Here is a 19324-nt window from a genome sequence, read left to right as displayed (position 1 = left end):
GTCCAACTTTCACTGTCTTTAAAGGATTTCTTTCTTTTCTCATTCTTTCTTCTTCTTCTTTGATTTTTTGTTTGTTTGCTTTGTTTTTGTTTGGTTTGGTTTTTCAAGACAGGATTTCTCTGTGTAGTCTTGGCTGTCCTGGAACTCACTCTATAGCCCAGACTAGCCTCACAAAGATCCACCTTCCTCTGCCTTCTGAGTGCTGGCATTAAGGGTGTGCACCACCAGTGTCCGGCCTCATTTTAATTTTTACTCATCATTTATTTATTTTGAGATGAAGTACTACTACCTTGAGTCACCTGGTTTTGAATTCTTGCAAGTAATCCTCCTGCCTCAACCTTCAAAGTGGCTAGAACTTCTGGTGTATACCACTCTACCCAGTCTTGCCATGCCTTTTTTTTTTTTTACACATATACAGAATTATATTTAAATTCACATGGAATAACATTTGCATGTTAATTAAGTTATATCTATGAAATTAGAAAAAGTCTGGATGATGGTTCACAAACAAAGACAAGAAAGCTGTACAAGACAGGAAGAGCGCCAACAGTAAATGCCACTATCTTGCCCTGCCACGGTAGGCAGGGACTTCCACAGATCTTAATCTGATCGTCCAAGTCATCAAAGTATGGGTGCTTCAGAGCCATTTTACAGGAAACTCATTTGGAGGGATCACAGACAAGCCTTTTCGAGAGCAAATCCAAGCCGTTTTCATCCAGCTTCTTGACATAGGATGTGAGGCTCTCTGGCTTCCATCTCGTTGTTAGGGGTGCCCAGAGCTCTGAAAATCCTGAAGAGCTGGTCAATCTCTGAGTCACCACAGAAAAGCAGCTTCTTAGTCGCCAATTCTACAAATATGGTCCCTATGCTCCAGATGTCACCCAGGGTGGCGTAACGAGCTGAGCCCAGCCAGCACTTGTGGGGCTCAGTACCACAGCACCACTACCTCAGGTGTGTACACTCTTACTAGTATTCCAAACACTCTAGCAAGGCCAAAGTCAGCCAGTTTGTTCTTTTGTTGTCAATCAACAAAAGATTCTGAGGTTTCATGTCTCTGTGAAGAACTCTTTGGGGGTGACAAAACACACTCTCCTGGAGGATTTGGTGCAGGTGACTCTTAACGAGTGAAGAATCTATGAACTGATCAGGAGGCATAGAATCCCAGTACTCCTTGAGATCCATGGACAGGAACTCAAAAATTAGTCCTGCATGAGCGCATCCTGAAGACTGACTATATTTGGAAGTTCTTTTAATAGAGAGATTTCCCTCTCGAATTGCAGTACTAAGCACTCCATCCTCACTTTCAAGTCTGATTTTCTTCATGGCCACTGTCTGGCCAGTAGTTCTGTGTCTGCCCTTATACACCACACCATAAGTACCTTCTCCAATTTTCTCTATTCAGATATAGTCATCCACAGTACCTCAATAGGTTATGACAAACCCTCTCTGTTCCCACAGCGGCCACACTGCAGGTCCGATGGCCACATCGAAGGTCTGATGGCCACACCGCAGGTCCAGACTGCACTGATGCAGAGACTTCTGGAGCTCAGAGGCTGAGTGCTGCCTTGACTGTTTAAATGGTGTTTTCCTTCAACAGAGTCTCACTTGGTAGCCCACGCTGGCCTCAAACTGTGGCAATTCTTCTGTCTTTTTCTCCCAAGTGCTGGGATTACGGGCTTAAACCATCACACACAGATTCTTCAACATGGCTTTCAAAGGCCTTGAAGCTTAAGTCACACCCAAAACAATTCCATACAGACCTCCAGACACCAATAGGTTTTGTTTTTCAGTGCTATGGATGGAACCCAGGGCCTTTGCTTTGGTTAGTGCTCTGCCACTGAGCAGCCACCTTCTCAGTCCTGGAGCATCTAAAATGTTAAAGGTTTTCAAAACGTTCCATTGTACATCATGATGGAGACCCACTAAGGAAATGGTATGTGTACAGACTATCCTCCACCAAATCATCTTCCTCACTCTCCATCGCTCCATTTTCCAGGGTCTCTTAGGTCCCTTCTGCTCTCAGTTCAGACATCACCTCCTCAGAGAAGCCTGTCCAAGTCCCCCCACTCTGTCACACTCACTTAGGTACATTCGCTTACAAGCCTACACATTCTGAGATGATTCCGCTAAGGTCTCCATTCCCTCAGGGGGAGTTTGACAAGATACAAGAGTATCTGGTTGATGATTGGATAACTAAAGAGAGCAAAGGTCTTCAGGACAGACTGGAAGCCACACTCGTCTGTCAGAAAGGTGCCAAAGCATGACCCATTTGACAGGACAAAGGGGGCAGGATGAAGAGAGCGGTGACATGCCACTCCTCTCCTCTGGGAATAAGAAGGGCCGTTGGAAGTGAGTCTGGCCTTGGCCTTGGGCAGTTCTTCTGGGGCCAGTCAAGAACTAGGAGCAGAGTTTGTAGATCCTAGAAGGTCACAGGGGAGAGGCCACACCCTTAAAAGGACCCAATGGAAGACCTCCAGCTCCTTAAGCCTTCCTGAGCTGACTCACAAGCTGGTTCAACATCAGACAGCAACTTACAGCTCTAACAAGGAAGAGGAATAGAATTCTGTGGAGAAAGCTCCAGTCTTGGCTTCTGTTATTTTCAGATGGCTCCAAAGAGACAAAGTCACCACCAGCTCTGGAACATTCTGGTTGGTAAAACACCCAGGGAGCATGAGGAATTTCTACCTGGAGAAATGGAACTGCTCTGTGACAAGGAAAATGGCATCAGAGGAGCAGCCTTCTGGAATGTTCTATGACCCCCGAACTTTTCAGACATTCAGCTAATTAGCAGTGTGGCTGAGAGCTAAAGTCATGCTTCACCTAACTCTGTTCCATTCAGGTGACAGACCTACTAAGAGCACAGGTGCTCCCAGGGTGCTGTCATTCCCAAGCACCATGCTGATTCACCTATAGCCTGGATACGGGAAAGAATTGTCCAAAATTGTAATCACGTTATCGCAAATTACCTCTTAAATTTTGCCTTGATTCCTTCCCCACTCCCATTTTCTCTTTCTCTGTAACTTGAGTAATTAATAAGTTGCCACCCTCTCCAGCTCCTTCAGCATCAGCTGACCCCAAGGAAGCTGAGCTAGCCTCCCAGGCGGACGGACGTGGCAGGGAGCCCGCTGCCACCACTGCAGTTTCCCCACAGCTTCCACTTCCTCCGAGCTGTCAGAGGACACCCATCATCTTGCCAGCTTCCTGCCACGGCTCTCTGAAGGGCATAACAACCTGAACCCCCTCGCCCCAGCCTTACTGACACCCCCTGTTGTCAGAGGCCTTCACTCCCTGTCTTTCCCATGAGCATCTTGTGAGAGGCAGGTCAAGAGGGAATAGGGTGAGGAGGCAGAGGAGCCAGAATGACAACGGAAGGGCTGTGTGTGGGTTTCAGGAGCCACAGGTGGAATCTGGACCGTGGTGGCCACCACTCAGCTCCATGGCCTTGAGGAAGCTCAAGGTTCTTAGCCATGAAGGAAGGACTGGGACAGAGCAGCAGATGGAACACACTCTCACTTGTTTTCTCTGGGGTTCAAGGATATCCAGAGAAGGATTTGAGGAAGGAGCTAGGGACACATTTTCCTCTCGAGTGGCTTTGTGGCTTTTTGTTTGATCTGTTTTCTCTAGGCTAGCCTTATGATTTCCCATACTCTTCTTGAATGGGCATCAGGCTATGCCACACTATGTGGTAGGCTTGGGCCTTTTGTCAGATTAAAATGTCAGGGGAGTCACTCCAAAGGCCTGCTCTAACTCTGTATTATTATCCAAGTTAGGCACAAGATATCCCTTCTAAACCTCTACCTACACTTCCTGCCCCCTAGATTTTCACAAAGAGCAGGGAGACTGCTCCATTTTGCCTCTTCGTCCTTTTCAGCCCCTTTCCTCTGGGTGGCTCCAGAGGAAGCAACTGAAAGGGAAGGGATAGGGAGGGAGCATCAGTCTGAAGAGATGGCCTACAGTCCTGCTAGGCTGCAGGTGTAACCCAGGAGGGACAGAGTAAGTCTCTGGAGGGACCAGTCCCTGAGTGGTTCCACCCACCAGATGGCATGAGGGATGTGATGCTGACCTGGCTCTCAAGGTGGTTGGCGTCTAGCAGGAAGATGAGACACATCTGTAGAAAGCAAGTCAGATGTGGGCACAGCTCAGCAGCAGAGAGTTTGCCTGGTGGATATGAAGCCCTGACACACACACACACACACACACACACACACACACACACACACACAATGTCTGTAAGCCTGGCACTTGGGAGACAGAAGCAGAAGGATCCCGAGTCTAATGTCATCCTCAGTTACATAGTGAGTTAAAGGCCAGTTTCGACTACATGACAACAAGAGGCCCTATCTCAAAAAACAAAAAAAGGAAAGAAATGTGGGAAGGATTGTAAGCTTTGTCACAGGTAAAAGCAGTCTTGGTGAGCTTTACTCTTGGACACACCATGGATACTCCCTGATATTAACCTTGAGATAGACTGGGTGGAGCCATCCTGGGCCTGGAATTCAGGAAGGGGACAGATGAACTCCACCTGGACTATAGTGTTTCTAATCAACCCTCAGTGGGAGAGGGAGACCACCCCTTGCACATGAGAGACAGGCAGGCGGAGAGGAGAGAGGATCAGCAGGTTCAGACTGGGCTTGAGCGCACATGGATCTGGAAGAGGATCAGTGAACAGGCCGGACCAGCGCGCAGGCCAGAGACACCTAGGGACCTGTCCCGTGGAACAGATACCGGAAGGTTCACTCTTGTTTCCCTTTACCTTTTTTTCCCTCTTGTGTAAGCTAGTTGGGTTGTATAATAAAATTTAATTGTTAAGAAACAGAGCCAACAAAGAAATGAAGGCGAGACAGACAGATACAGAGGGATGGCAGGAGGGGGGGTACTCAGTAGGTAAAGGCACTTGCCAAACCTGATGACCTGAGTTTAGTCCTCAGCATCCACAAGGTCAAGGAGAGAACCAATCAATATGTGTCCTCTGCCCTCCACAGGCATGCTGTGGCACACTCACACACACTCACACACACTCACTCTTTCTCACAGGCATACCCTCCTACCTTCTCCCCTCTCTGTTTCACCCCATCCTCACCCCCATGGAATTAAAAGGCAATGAGAAAAGAAAGAGCAAGTCACCAGTGGTAAGAGCCATAACCGAAAGGACAGTGCATCCTGTTGGAGAAGATGGGGTGGTAGAAGGGAAAATAGACATACCTGTTTGGGAAAGAAGAAACTAGAAGATCAGGAAAGGAAAACAAAACTGTGCGGGCCGCTAAATCCTTGAGTTGCAATTCTCAAGACTGACCGCACAAACATGTCTTTCTGAGAGCCTGCTCATAGCCCCCAGGCCCAGGAAGGAACCAGGTCAGATGGGGGCCAGGTTTGGTAAGATACATAAGCACAGTGGCACCATTAAGGTCTCGGTTTACCAAACACCTTCATATGAGTCTATCCCACCAGCATGTCCCCAGAATCCTAAGGGTGTTGTTGTTGTTGTTTTATTTTGTTTTTCTAGACCAGGCTGACCTCAAACTCACAGAGATCCCTGCCTCTGCCTTCTAAGTGCTGGGATTAAAGGCATGCACAGCTGCCATCACCACCTGGTTCTTTACCTAACCCTTTTGCGGCAGTTAGAAAGGTAGGGAAGGAAAAGACCCAAGAAAAGTTTTGAGTGAGATGGATTCTTCATAGCATTTTGACAGGATGGAGTCTTGGAGTAAACTTTCCTTTGGTTTAAGGGAAATTTTGGTTTAAGGAAATTTTATGACAGCCTCTCTATGTGGTGGCAAGCATGTTCCCATAAATACAGTGGGAGAAAGGCATTGTGTAATTTCAATTTTACTAAGAAAAAAAAAAGCTGTGGGCTGTATATGGTGGTGCACGCCTTTAATTCCAGCACTTGGGAAGCAGAGGCAGTTGGATCACTGTGAGTTCGAGGTCAGCCTGGTCTACAAAGTGAGTCCAGGCCAGGCAAGGCTATACAGAAAAACCCTGTCTTGAAAAACAAAACAAAACAAAACAAAACAAAACAACAACAACAAAAAAAGAAAGAATGAATGAAAGAAAAAAGAAAAAGCAACTCCTTTTGTATAGTGGGGATAGACCTAGGAATGCTGTCTTTATACAGGTGATGTGCTCTAAAAGGCCTCATGATGAGCTGACCAAATTAAATAGGCAAAACAAGGTAGAAGCATATCTACTTCATCTTCAATGATTGACTCTTAATTTCTTTTTAGCAGTTCCTTCCAATGTGCCAGATATGTCCAATATAAATAAACAATCTTTCATCACACCGTGTAAGGCAGAAAAACCTCAATGCCTTCTTTACTTCTGGGTTTAAGATACTGTTTGGAGCCATGAAACATGTTTTTCTAGAAAAATATTTTAGTGGGTGAAATAGGTACCCTTTCCACTGAAGGTATAAATGACATCACCGATGTAATTTGCCCCCTCTTTGCTTCCTCTGTGTGTTCTCAAGACTGTTAAAACAAAATTCAGTGAGCTGAATCACAAAGAATTATGAAAACACGCGAAAGAGACTCTGGCAGTTTCTAGCAAGAGACACACAGCAGAGCTCTGCTGGCCTCTCTGGGAGACCTAGTTGGGAACGCAACTGTGTAGATGAAGTGAGGCTACGTAAGTCTTACCTGCAGATGGGGGCCCTGGGGGACCCGGAGGACCTTGACGGCCAGGTTGACCAGAAGGCCCGGGCTTGCCTGGCGGGCCCATAATTCCACTGTCTCCCTTCTGACCCTAACAGAGAGAAAGACAGATCCCACTGTGATATCATGGCATGACAAGGTGCTTTCCCCACATTGCCTCGGAGTCAGAGAGCACCCAGCTCAGAAAAGCCAAAGCTCATGGTAGGCTGCGACTGGGTCTCCAGCACCCAGCTCCTGAGAAGAACAGAGCAAGGGGTCTTTGCAAGTTTGAAGACTTCATTAAGTTCTTCCTCTGTTCTAGAAACACAGCACAGGGCAATGGAACCAAGTCACCTCATCCCTTGGCATGAGCTTTTAGGAAATAGAGTCTCGGGGCAGGACTTTGCAATGCCCTAACGTTTACACTGCTGAGTTAGACCTATCGTTTAAGCAGTTCATCTCTGTGTTAGGATTATTTTCGTTCTACCAGAAAAGTTGTTTATACCCATGACATCCCATTGCCCTCTTGGTAGAAACCCAGCTTCTTACTGAGTCCAAGAAGCTGATCATGGCCTGCTCTACAGCCTTGGGCCAGAGGTTGTTTGTTTGTTTGTTGTTGTTTGGTCAAAAACACCATGACTCTTATTCCACTTCTCAAAAGATTCTCTCTGTGCCCTAAACTCCAAACTCTTTTTTTTTTTTATGCCCCTCTGCCTTCTGGTTTAAGCTCTGATGTCTCAGGAGCAAAGCCTTCCTAGATCTTGTCAGGCAGCATTTGTGTTTTCTCACCACATTCTCTCAAGGCTTTCTTCTTCAAGCTGAGTGTTGAGGTACAGGCCTCTCATCACAACACTCAACAGGCTGAGGCAGAGGGATTGCTGCTAGTTTAAAGGCAGCCTGGTATACATAGTGACTTCTATTTTTAAGCTACAGTGTAAAACTCAGTCTCAGAAAACACACACACACATGCACATACGTGTACACACACACACACACACACACACACACACACACATGCACATACGTGTACACACACACACACACACACACACACACACACACACACACAGAGTTCTTCCTAGCATTTGTTTCAGAGCACTGATCATAAATTATTGTGTGGTCGTTTCATCACTGTCTCCCATGAGACATAAGTTCCATGCAGTCTAGAACCCACCATGTTCACCTTTTCTCCCCAGAGCAAATGAAGGAGGAGAAAGAAGATGGCAGTGCCAGGGAAGGGATTGTTTTGTTTTGTTTTGTTTTCCAGACATGGTCTCTCTGTGTAGCCTTGGCTGTCCTGGACTGGCTTTGTAGACCAGGCTGGCCTTGAACTCACAGCAATCCGCCTGCCTCTGCCTCCCGAGTGCTGGGATTAAAGGTTTGCGCCACCACGCCCGGCTACAGGGAGGGAATTTTGATGACCTGTCAGTCAAGATATTTTACCTTGACAGTGAGGCCCTGGGCAACTCACGTCATTGCTTTGTGCCTTAGATTTCTCTTCTCTAAAGCAGGGCACCCACATAGGTTCATCTTGATGGTAACAAAGATGGCAGGAGTGGAAATGTAGTTTGTGGAGAATGAAGGGTGATGGGGGAACGAGCTGGTTGTCCTAGTGGCTGGCCAGGCCAGGCTTCATCTTCTCTCACGGTGAAGAGAGTTCTGATTTTCTGAGAGTCCTTTTGGGAGTTTCTCAGGGAAGCTCAACTACTTTATACGCTTGACCAAGCAACCTCTAGTGGAGGAGGCCATCTTCTTTATCCTCTTGTGCAGCTTTGGAAGAGGCGTGTGGAGCCCTGAGTTCCCACCTCAAGAGTCAGAACAGCTTGTTCAATTGTGATGATTAGCAAGATGTCAGATATTCCCAGCAAAACGTCCCTCACACCCAAGAAGGTCTCATTTCTTGAGAGTCGCTCCTCTAACTACTCCATTTCCAATGGCAACATTGACTCAGTGAGGTGCTGTTCTGCCTGTCAACATGGTCCTAGGGGCCTTCTCCGTAACACCTGAGATGTTGCTATACTTGTGGCAGGGGACCCATGAAGTTAGTTTGTTTCCAATTCTGCCCTCACAGTGGAGGCTGTTAATCCTCAGGCCAGGGTGAAGCATTCTACATGGTAACCAAGATGGGTCCCAGAATGGTGAAGGAAGTCACACCAGCTTAATATAGCCAGTAAGGCTTGTTTTTCTACAAGTCAGGCCAGCTGGCTCTGAACACAGGAAGTTCATGACTCAAAGGAGCTGGAAACACTCCTCGACCCTGGCACCGGCAGCAGCAGGATCTTCTGTTTCGTTGATCATTGTGTGGAAGGCACCATGTCTTTATGGTAGGTTTCACTGAGCCAGTTTATCCAGGTAAAACATTACTTATTCCTTATCTGCCATAAACTTAGGAGGTTTCTCTTGAGGAAGCCTTTCTGGACCCTTAACTGAAGTTTTTTTTAAGTGTCTGGATTTGAACTCAGGGCCCTTTATACACTTGGGGAAACATTTTATATACCTAGGCCCTGAAGGCTTTTATGACCAAACCAACAGCAGCTTGCCTGGACCTGCCTGGAGACAAACAGGACCTGAGGAGAGCCAATAGTAAACTCTAACCCTGGCCGGGAAGTTGGCTCAGCTGGAGATGCTTGGCAAGAGACTCTGCCTCACTTTCCCTGTGATTACATGGAAGTGATGTGAAGGCAGAGAGATTGACTAGATGCTCTCTAAAATCCTGTGCTGGAAATTCCACTCTGGACTCTTCCTAGAGTTTTGTTTCTAGGAAGCTATGTCCAGAAATTATGGTCCCAGATACATGAGTCTATACTAGGCGTGAACCTGAGATTTGAAGGAAGCTCCAGGTCAGGCTTCCAATACAGTCCCAGTATCTGAGGAGTAGAAAGGTACCATGGAGGGTGCACAGGTCAGCTGCAACATCATGTAAAAAAGGTAAACTTCCTCCCTGATTCTTCTGAGCCCTCCAAGCTCTTACTGTCACCCGGACATCACCACTATTACTGGGGTCAATACACAGCCTACTCACCTTTGGTTTTTCCAGGAATGACAAATGCTACCCCAGAAAATATTTAGATGGCAGAGGCCAACAGCCTCTTCCAAAGCTAATGTAGAACACTCTAGAATGAAATCATGGTAGGGGAGAATTTTCTCCCTCTTTTTTTCTTTTTCTGAGCCTAGACTTAAGGAAACTGGAATTTACGGCATGCTTTTGAGGCCGTGTGACCATGCCACCCTGTGAAACTGTCAAAATGAGCGTAACATTTTGTAACTTTAAAAACAAACAAAAACAATCTTGCCGTATTTGACTTAAATAATTGTACATAATTTGTCTTCAGTTGAAAAACAAAACAATGTTTCTGTAAGGTCCAAATTATCCCCGAGTGGAGCCAGGTCACTTCTGCACTGACTTAGGAAAGATCATTAGGTTCGAGGTGCTACTGTGACTCTGACTCTTGCCTTCACGTTAGAATCCCATGGGCGGCCTTAACCAAACACAGCGTATGCTGAGGTCTGGTCCAGGCCAACTGTTCCAGTGTCTTTAGGAACCAAGGGCCAGGCACAGGGTGGATCAGAGGCAAGCTTCGGGGTACAGACACCGTAGCTGCTGGGGAGATCTGTGTTCAGCAAACCCTTGGGTGAGGCTCATGTCAACTGAAGTCTGAGCATCCTCCCTCTGGTCGTGGGAAAGAACCAGGACTGTGAAAAAAACTTTGCTCCCAAAGATGTTCTCCTCTCAGCGTTCCACACGATCTGGGCTTCCTTGTTTATTAAAATAGGATGCAGGTATATTTATGTTTTAAAATCCATGAATTTCTACAGTAACAAGAAGCTGTACATATGGTGGTTTTTAAGTTATAAGCAAATGACAAAATAACTACAATTTGGACATAAAGGACATAATTTAAAATATGAGAAGAAACTGTTCTGAACTACATGTAAGCTCAGGATGTCCGGGGGAGAGGTAGAAGTAGCTGGAGTTTGAGGCCAGCCTTGGCTACATGAGCAACAATAACAACAACAACATAGTAAATTAATAACAAAATTTTAAAATGAAAGAAAGAATTATAGGAGACGATAACACCCAGATCAAGCCATAACCAACAACAGGATGAGATAAAAAAGCCAAGGAGCTGGATAGGGTTCGAATAGTCTCATGACAGAGAAACAGTAAACACTGGAAGTGATAGATATGCTTTGGTCATTCCACAACATAGGTACGAACACATATATATTACAATATATCCCATAAAACATAGTAACAATTAGGCGGGTGGTGGTGGCTCATGCCTTTAATCCCAGCACTAGGAGGCAGAGGCAGGTGGAACTCTAAGTTCCAGACCAGCCTGGTCTTTATAGAGAGAGAGTTCCAGGACAGTCAAGGCTATGCAAAGAAATGCTATCTCAAAAAACAAAACAAAAGTTTGGTGTGATGGTGCACACTTGTAATCCCAACACTCAGGGAGACAGAGGCAGGTGGATCACTGTGGGTTTCAAGGCCAGCCTGGTCTACACAGGGAGTCCAGGACAGCCAAGGCTACACAGAGAAACCCTGTCTTGAAAAACCAAAACAAATAAACAAGCAAAACAAATATATAGTAACAATTTAAAAAAAATTTAAAAAGTTTTATATTATGCTCAAAATGACTTTTTCTTCTAACAGACTCAAAATCATAAATATGAAAAAGTATACATAATACAACTATACAGATACATAAATATCAATTTTCAAAAACTAAGATTATTTACATCAACTGACTTGTGTCTGTGGGTGTGCAAGCAGAAGCCAAAGGTCAGAATCAGGTGTTTTCTTCTACTGCTCTTCCCCTTATTTTGAGTCAGGGTCTCTCACCGAGCCTGCACCTCAGGAAACGGCTAGAGTGGTTGTGACTCTGTCTCCCTAGTGCTTGGATCGCAGGTGTGCGCTGCCACACTGGCTTTTCCACATGAACGCTGGGGATCGAGCTCAGTCCTTATGCTTACACAGGAAGCAACAGTCCCACTGAGCCATCGCCGCAGCCCCTACATAAAGCTGGATTTCAAATATCTATTTGAAATTTAAAAGGCAACAAAGTGATGAGAATAAGAAGAAAAATAATGCAGATGTAGTAGTAAGACCAAGGCTATCCTGAATTACATAGTGAGACTCTGTCTTAAAGCAAGCAAGCAAGCAAGCAAGCAAACAAACAAAAAAAGATGACATGGCTTATCTCTCAGATGCATCTGTGGGTACTTAGTGCAGTCCTCAAACTAGTCCAGGATGCGAGACCTCCTCCTCATAGCCTGGCTTACCCTGTTGAGCGGAAGCCTCCCTAAACTCTTAACTAGCCCAGTGAAGAGGATCACTTCCAGATTAGGGTCTTGTGTAGTGACAACTGTCCCCGAGGTCCAGAAGACCTCTTAGCAGGAAGGGAATGAGGCTGTTCCCCAACTCTCCATTTCCTGCATGCTGACCCCAGCATCCTCCCTTTCCCAGTAGCTTTGGCTATGCTATATGTGTCCTACAAGGCTAGGGCCACTCTTGCTTCTGACCTTGAGAAGCACCTGTAACCTTGAACCGTGGCAGCTGGGAGAAGCCTGAAGGTCAGCGGTAACGCTGTTCTGTCCACTAGCCCTGAGGATGCACTAATCCAGGGCTGTGGGGGAGCTCTGGTTGACTCCTGCATGCTTCTCCACCCTTTCCAAGCCAGGAGGTGTGACCTCAGTGGGAGTAAGCCCCGGGGTCCTTACCTGCTTGCCTCGTTTTCCTGGTCTTCCTGTGGGGCCTCGGTGTCCAGCTAGCCCAGGTTCTCCCTTTGGACCCATTTCACCCTGGGGAGAAGAAAGAGAAGCAAGAGAAAGAGTGGACGCATCTGTGCTGGTCCCTCCCATCGCTGGCCGCCTGGGCATCATTCTAAGTCCTTTCCAGGCAGGCTGTCCTGGGAGCATGGGAGACTGATGAGCTCATATCCAAAAGAAAGGAGCGAGGCAACCCTGAGTGTGTGGCTTAGTGCTGTTAGAACAGTGGGTGCTCCGGGGGTCAAGCAAGAGAGTCAATCCCGCCCACAGTGGCCAGCAGTGGCTTCTGCATCTCAGTCGCACACGTACCTGTGTCACTACTGACTAGGAAAAGGCTTTCTTGTCTAGGTGAAAATTTTCATTGTGGTTTGTTGTGTGTGTGTGTGTTGTTGTTGTTTTTAAGTACAAACTTGCACATGTGACTTGTTTTTTGTTTGGAAACAGTCTTTTATTTTTCTTTCTTTTTTGTTTTTTGTTTTGGTTTTTACAGGGTCTCTCTGTGTAGTCTTGGCTGTCCTGGACTCGCTTTGTAGACCAGGATGGCCTCGAACTCAGTGATCAGCCTCCCTCTGCCGAGTGCTGGGATTAAAAGCGTGCGCCACCATGCCAGGCTTGGGAACAGAGTCTTCTACTGTAATGTTTGGTATGGTTCTGATCCTTATTTAGAATTATATAACTCGACTTTTTTTTTTTGTTTCTTTTTTTTTGGAGATAGGGTCTCACTATGTAGCCCTGGTAGCCTGGAATTTGGTATGAGGGCCAGGCTAGCCTTCCTGGACATCCATCTACCTCTGCCTCTTGCGTGCTAGCATTAAAGTATGTACCACTATGTTCAGCAGTTCTGTACGCTTTAGTAAAAATTATTTTGAGTTCCAGCTCAATTCTAACTATCTAACCTTTTTGAGATAGGGTCTCCTGTAGCCCAGGCTGGCCTCTACCTCTCTATGGAGCCAAAGATGACCTTGACATCTTGATTCTCCTGCCTCCCCCTCCCAAGGGCTGGAGTTGCAGAACTATGCCACTATGCCCAACTCAGACAAAAATGCTTTCGGGGGAAGAGGTGTTTCAAGTATATGTTCAAATCATCACACGTAAAAATATTATTGAATATGGAAAGCAAAATAAATTACATTCCTAATTGAAAATAGCTCTTTCGAAGTCCAAGACCAACCTCTTGCAAAGATTTATTTCTTAGGCTGTTAAAATGGCTTTGTGGGCCAAGCATGTTGGTGCATGCCTTTAATCCCAGCACTCAGGAGGCCGACATAGGTGAATTGAGACCAGCCTGGTCTACAAAGTGAGTCCAGGACAGCCAAGGATACACAGAGAAGCCTTGTCTCAAAAAAAAAAAAAAAAAAAAAGAAAGAAAGAAAGAAAGAAAGAAAAAAGAAAGGTTTTGTGGGTAAAAGTGCTCACTTTTGAGCCTAAAGACCTAGAAAGAGAGAAACAACTCCCACCACGTGAACTCTGGCCTCTATACTTGCACTCTGGCATGTGTAACACACAATACACACACACACACACACACACACACACACACACACACACACACACACACCAAAACAAACAAAAAAACTGAATGTTTTTTTCTCCACCTTAGTTTTTCCTGTCTAGGAAACCTGTCCCATTTACTGCTTCTGGGGATGATGGACCCGTGGGTAGCAACGCTTACTGGCTTTCTAGAGCATCCAAATTCAGTTCCCAGTACCTGTATCAGGTGGCTCACATGGCCTGTAACTCCAGGCAGTTGTGAATTGTCAAGACCCCCAACCTCCACAGGCACTGACATTTAACGTGTGCATCCTTACACACAGACACACACAGACATACAATTAAAAATAAATCTTTGGAGCTGGAGAGGTGGCTCATCGGTTAAGAGCGCTGGCTGCTCTTCCAGAGGTCCTGAGTTCAATTCCCAGCAACCACATGATGGCTCGCAACCATCTGTAATGGTATCTGATGCCCTCTTCCGGTGTGAATAAAAACAGAGCACTCATATATATATAAGATAAATAAATCTCTAAAAAAGTAAATCTTTAAGGGAAAAAAAATGTCTCTAAGTCCATGTAGTCTTTCTAACATATTGTCCTTCAGGATTCTTGGTGGTGAGAGTGTGAGGGACCAATGGTTCCGCGTGGCCGTGGAGATGCTTTCACACACACTCCTGGGCTGTTTAAAGGGGCCCAGGGTATGTCTTGTTTGGCTAGGAGAAAACAACAGCCTGAAAAATATGAATTTTTAAGGAGAGGTCGGTGAAAGGAAGTGTGGCCCCTCTCTTTACCAGCTGGAGGCAGCCAGTGATTTCTTGATCTAATTTCTCTCCTAAGACCTAATTATGGTTATCATGTGAGGCTAGTCTTAAAACAGCCTGCCACAGAGGGGGAAGACAGTTCTCTCCATGCCAAGTCTAGTAAATGGTGCAGAAGCCAGAGAAGCTGTCGTATTTAATTTCACAGTGATTTATGAGTCTTTAGTGGTCACTGTTGCAGGGAAGGAAAATCTAGACCAAATATCTTAAGGTATTTTCTTCTCTTGTGAAGTTTGCTTTAATTTGTTTACATGATTACTCTCCTGTTAAACTGTAGCAGCCCACCTCCAGTAGCAGGAATTGAGTTTCTGACAGGTTAAGGATAAGCCAGAGTGACTTGCAGAATGGCTGCAAATGCTTCATCATGCCCCGTGGTTGAGTACCACCCAATAAAAATGTTTCACTTTAGAAAGTAACACTTTAAAGCGGATGTTTCAAAAAATTAAAAAGACTAAGAACAAAAAGCAAACAAAACAAAACAAAACACCAAAACATTTGTTTCCAGATGTGAAGAATTTTAGTTGGTGACTTAGGTAAAGATAACAGTTAGGACAGGAGGATCCAGCCTTGCCATGTGACCCCTCATAGACTCACGTATTTGATCGCTTGGTCCCCAGTTGGCGGGACGCTTTGGGAAGGATTAGGAGGTGTGGTCTTGGAGGAGATGTGTCACTAAGGGTGGGCACCATGTCCAGTGAGTCCTCTCACCTCTACCTCCCATTTGTGTATCTAGATGGACACTCCCAGCTATCCTGAGCCCTGCCTTTTCTCCCTGTCATAGACTCTCAGCTTCTGAAACTCTTTTATAACTTGCCTTGGTCATGGTGTCTTATCACAGCAATAGATAAGCAACCATGCCAGCATAGGGACTGTCCCACAAGGTCAACGCTTTACATTGTGAGGACCCAGCATTGCATGTCAGCTTAGGGACTGTCCCACACGGCCAATACTTTACATTGTGAGGACCCAGCATTCCATGTCAGCTTAGGGACTGTCCTACAAGGCCATTTATGCATTTCTTTCTTTATGCTGTCACATCTTCCTTCATTTAACATCCAACCTTACTCCATATCCTAAACCTAAATAAAACTTTCCCCAAATCTGCCAGTCTATTACTACCTTCACAATTTGTGTTGGATCAATATATCACCCTGTGGCTACTTACTGAATAGTTTTTCTTTAAAACCAAACACTGGCTCCTTTTAAAATTAGGCCTATCCAAGTGAAGTACTAAATATTTCACTACTTAAATAAAAATAGTTTTCATCTATTTAAAAGAACTCTGTGTCCATTTAACAGTGTTTGCCACCCTTGAAGACTGTGTTGAGTGTTTAAGGCAGCGTTGGAACTAAATCAAACATATCCCTACTTTGTTCCAGAGTCTGAGGGATAAGAGGAGCCTTGACCACTGTGCCTCAGCTAGGAGATTGGAGCTGCTGCTCATGAAACTTCCAGCTTTGGGATTTTTCCATGGAGCCTATATCCTCCAGGATGTAGGAGAAGCAAAGAGGGCCGTTTCTCCCTGGTGTGTGTTTTGGGGGAGTGGGAATAGCTTTTCCCACTAAATTGGGGGTTGATCCCAGACCTTCCTTGTACTCTCTCCCCAGTGGAGAAGACAACTTGTTCCTCATTTCAAACTGGAACTTTCCACAGTTAAAATCAACTTCTCTTCCTGAAGGACAAAGAGGAGGAGCTCTGTCTGCTATATTTGGGGGGGGGGGGCTGAAGAGATGGCTCAGAGGTTAAGAGTGCTTCTGCTATATTTGGGGGGCAGGGCTGAGGTCTATTCTCTCTACTTCTACATACTTACTTTCTGCCCCAGCATTCCAGGGAATCCAGGGAAACCCTGTGAAAAGAAGACCAGATATTGTGACTGTCTTGAAATAGTACTTGGAAGAGCTGTGGGTGGATTTGGTCTGCCATTTACAAGATGGCTGCCCATCAGCCAACAGTTTGGGGAGCAGGCTCTGACACTTCTATTGTAGCATGTCAGTTTTTACAGATTTGCCATTACCTTCTCTCCTTTGGGACCCAAGTCACCCCTTTCACCTCTGGATCCCTAGGAGAAAACCAGAAGAGAGGGTCAGTGCTTTAATAGTGCACCTGTGTTGGGGGTCGGAATTGGAGCATTTCTAACTGAAAAGGTCCCTTGGGCAACTCCCTCACGTTTGCAATGCTTTAGGCTCAGATACTAAATGGCTTGCCCAGCAAAGAGATGCTTTCTGTTGAGACCCCCCCACCCCCCGAGACCTCATAATGTTAGTTAGTAAGGGGAAACTCATAGAAAGTTCCAGGCCTCAAATAGTCTCATCTCACAGGACGAGTATCCGATTGGTTTTGGCAGGTGAGAAGGCTTGCGGTAGAAACTTAGCCTAAAGGACAAATTCTCTTCTTCCAGCGCCCCTGTGCTGACTGACTAAATGCTTCCCCTACCTGCCAGCTCACATCTGTTCTCCTGCTTCCTGGGTGGGGCATGGGCCTCAATGGGAGTTCCTCTTTATCAGAACTGTCCTGCCTCAGGAGGCCCCTCACTTCTCCCTCAGAGGAATCGCTAGGAATGATAGTTTCAGGTGATGACTGAAGAGGCTGAGCCTGCCTTCCACCCACCACCGACTCCAGAGCTGTGTCCAGCCCGGGATCTGGCATGCCACAAGAGACCAGCACTGACCTTTTCCCCTCTGGATCCAGGGAAGCCCTAGAAGAAAACAGGCAGGTATTTATAATCAGCCCCTAGGACATCTGGGGGTGCTGTAAGAATGGGGTGGGGGCTGCCTGAGTGTGGTGCTGGATGCTGAGTGCTCCACACTGCATGCTGAGTTCTAAGGGACATGCAGCCATTAACAGGAAAAGGTCCAAGAGTGTGTGCTTATATCAGGCCTAAAAACAACATGGCTTTTCTCAGCACCCAAATGCCTAATCTGGAGGTATAACCCTGATAGCCCAAGAGAGCAGGAACAGTGTCCCCATGTCCCTGTACACCAGGGCACGATGTCCTACCAAGGGCTGGCTCACCAGCACATGACAGTGTCCCAGTGCTGCCCACCCCATCTTTGTAGACAGCTGCTCCTCCTCAGTGTTGCTAAGGAGGACTGGGAATGTCTACACACTGACCTTAGAGCCCATCGGTCCTCTTGACCCTGGCAAGCCCATCACACCCAGGTCACCTTTTTCACCCTGTGGCAATTAGAAGATGGAAAAGAAGACCCACAGTGATTTTTCTTGGAGAAACAGAAACAGGAGTATGGGCAAAACTGTGATGGAACCAGGGTATCGGGGCTGGATTGTGAACTTGAGGTTCCGTAGGACCCTTTACCTCCTCCCCAGCCCCAGGACTCCACTTTCCACATATTCTTGTGGTCATTGAGATTAAACAGAAAAATGGCCGAGGTGGAACAGATCGCCAAACTAAACACTCACAAAGATGTGAATGGTGATATTTGGACTTTTCCTGGAAGAGTTGTGAGAGGCCAGGGGACACATGTGAGAGTTCCAGAAGATGGGCTATCACACATACAAATTCTTTGCCTGCCTTGCTTTTTACATAGGGAGAATCGTTCAGGTGTCTTGTTACACTCTTACCCGACTTGAAGCCAAGTAGAGGGAAAATCAGCCTTTGGGTATATACACCAGAGGAAGGTGGTAAACACCGAGGGTGTACTCTACTGCTCCTCAGAATAATGTTAAGCATTCTCTATGATACAAAACTACATGCCACCTCTAAGTAGTAGAAATATAAAGTCAACCATATGCTGATTGTGGGGATTAGTTTGTGGGGTTTGTGGTTGTTGTTGTTGTTTTGTTTTGTTTTGTTTCAGGCAGGGTCTCATGTATCTCTGGCTGGTCTCAAATTCAGGTGAAGATGTTCTTAACTGATCCTCCTCCCTCTGAGTGTGAGGGTTCTAGGAAATCCCACCTGGCTACCGATTCTGAATTGTAAATGTCTTTATAAATTACACTAAATGGAGCTGGAGAGATGGCTCAGTGGTTAAGAGCACTGGCTCCTCTTCCAGAGGTCTTGAGTTCAATTCCCAGCACTCACACAGTGGCTCACACCCATCTGTAATGGGATCTGATTCCATCTTCTGAAAACAGAGCACTCATATACATAACATACATATACAAACAAAAATCTTAAAAAAAAAAAAAAAAGAAATTACATTAAGTGTAAAACTAAGTTAGTGAAATTAATTTTGCCAGTATTTTACCTTCCTTTAATCCAATTATCACTTCAACATGTAATCATTGTAAAATAATAAGATTTTAAAATTGCATTTTATTTGCCGTGTGTGCGCGCGTGTGCGTGTGTGCACTACAGCACATGTTGAAGGTTAAAGGACAACTTCCGGAAGTCAGTTCTCCCCTCCCACGTGTGGGTTCCAGGAATGGAACTCAGGTTGTCAGGGGTGGCAGCAAGCACCTTTGCTGACTGGTGTCTCCCCAGCCCTGAATAGTTTTCTAAATTAAAACTTGGGTGAGCCAAAACAAAGCCTCCAGGCCTTCATTTATTCTAGTCACATTTCAAGACCTTCACAGCTATGCGGGGCTGCCATGATGGACAGCTTAGCTCTCTATAGTGGGGCTCTTGTTATGTTTGAGGCAGAATCTCGCTCTAGCT

At 45.9% G+C, this 19324-nt stretch overlaps 1 protein-coding gene and 1 pseudogene across 3 annotated transcripts in view; both read right to left on the bottom strand.

Annotated features, from left to right (window-relative positions):
- COLQ (collagen like tail subunit of asymmetric acetylcholinesterase) overlaps window positions 1-19324 on the bottom strand; it is a 61537-nt gene that overhangs the window by 9207 nt on the left and 33006 nt on the right. For both annotated transcript variants that reach the window (XM_084796394.1, XM_084796395.1), the window contains exons 7-12: window positions 17821-17883; window positions 17378-17404; window positions 16724-16768; window positions 16520-16555; window positions 12354-12434; window positions 6636-6741 (exon numbers count right to left, since the gene is read on the bottom strand). In XM_084796394.1, coding sequence (XP_084652520.1) covers window positions 6636-6741; window positions 12354-12434; window positions 16520-16555; window positions 16724-16768; window positions 17378-17404; window positions 17821-17883 — 358 coding nt within the window. The remainder of the gene's footprint in view (window positions 1-6635; window positions 6742-12353; window positions 12435-16519; window positions 16556-16723; window positions 16769-17377; window positions 17405-17820; window positions 17884-19324) is intronic.
- LOC311605006 (cyclin-dependent kinase 1-like) lies at window positions 605-1981 on the bottom strand (annotated as a pseudogene). Its single transcript has 2 exons — window positions 1975-1981; window positions 605-1394 (listed from the first exon to the last, which is right to left on the bottom strand). The product of its transcript is annotated as a cyclin-dependent kinase 1-like (transcript).

Source organism: Acomys minous, assembly GCF_964271855.1.
Source record: "Acomys minous genome assembly, chromosome: 9".
NCBI lineage: Eukaryota > Metazoa > Chordata > Mammalia > Rodentia > Muridae > Acomys > Acomys minous.
The sequence above is the reverse complement of the archived record's forward strand: the minus strand, read 5'-3'. Positions and strand labels throughout refer to the sequence as shown.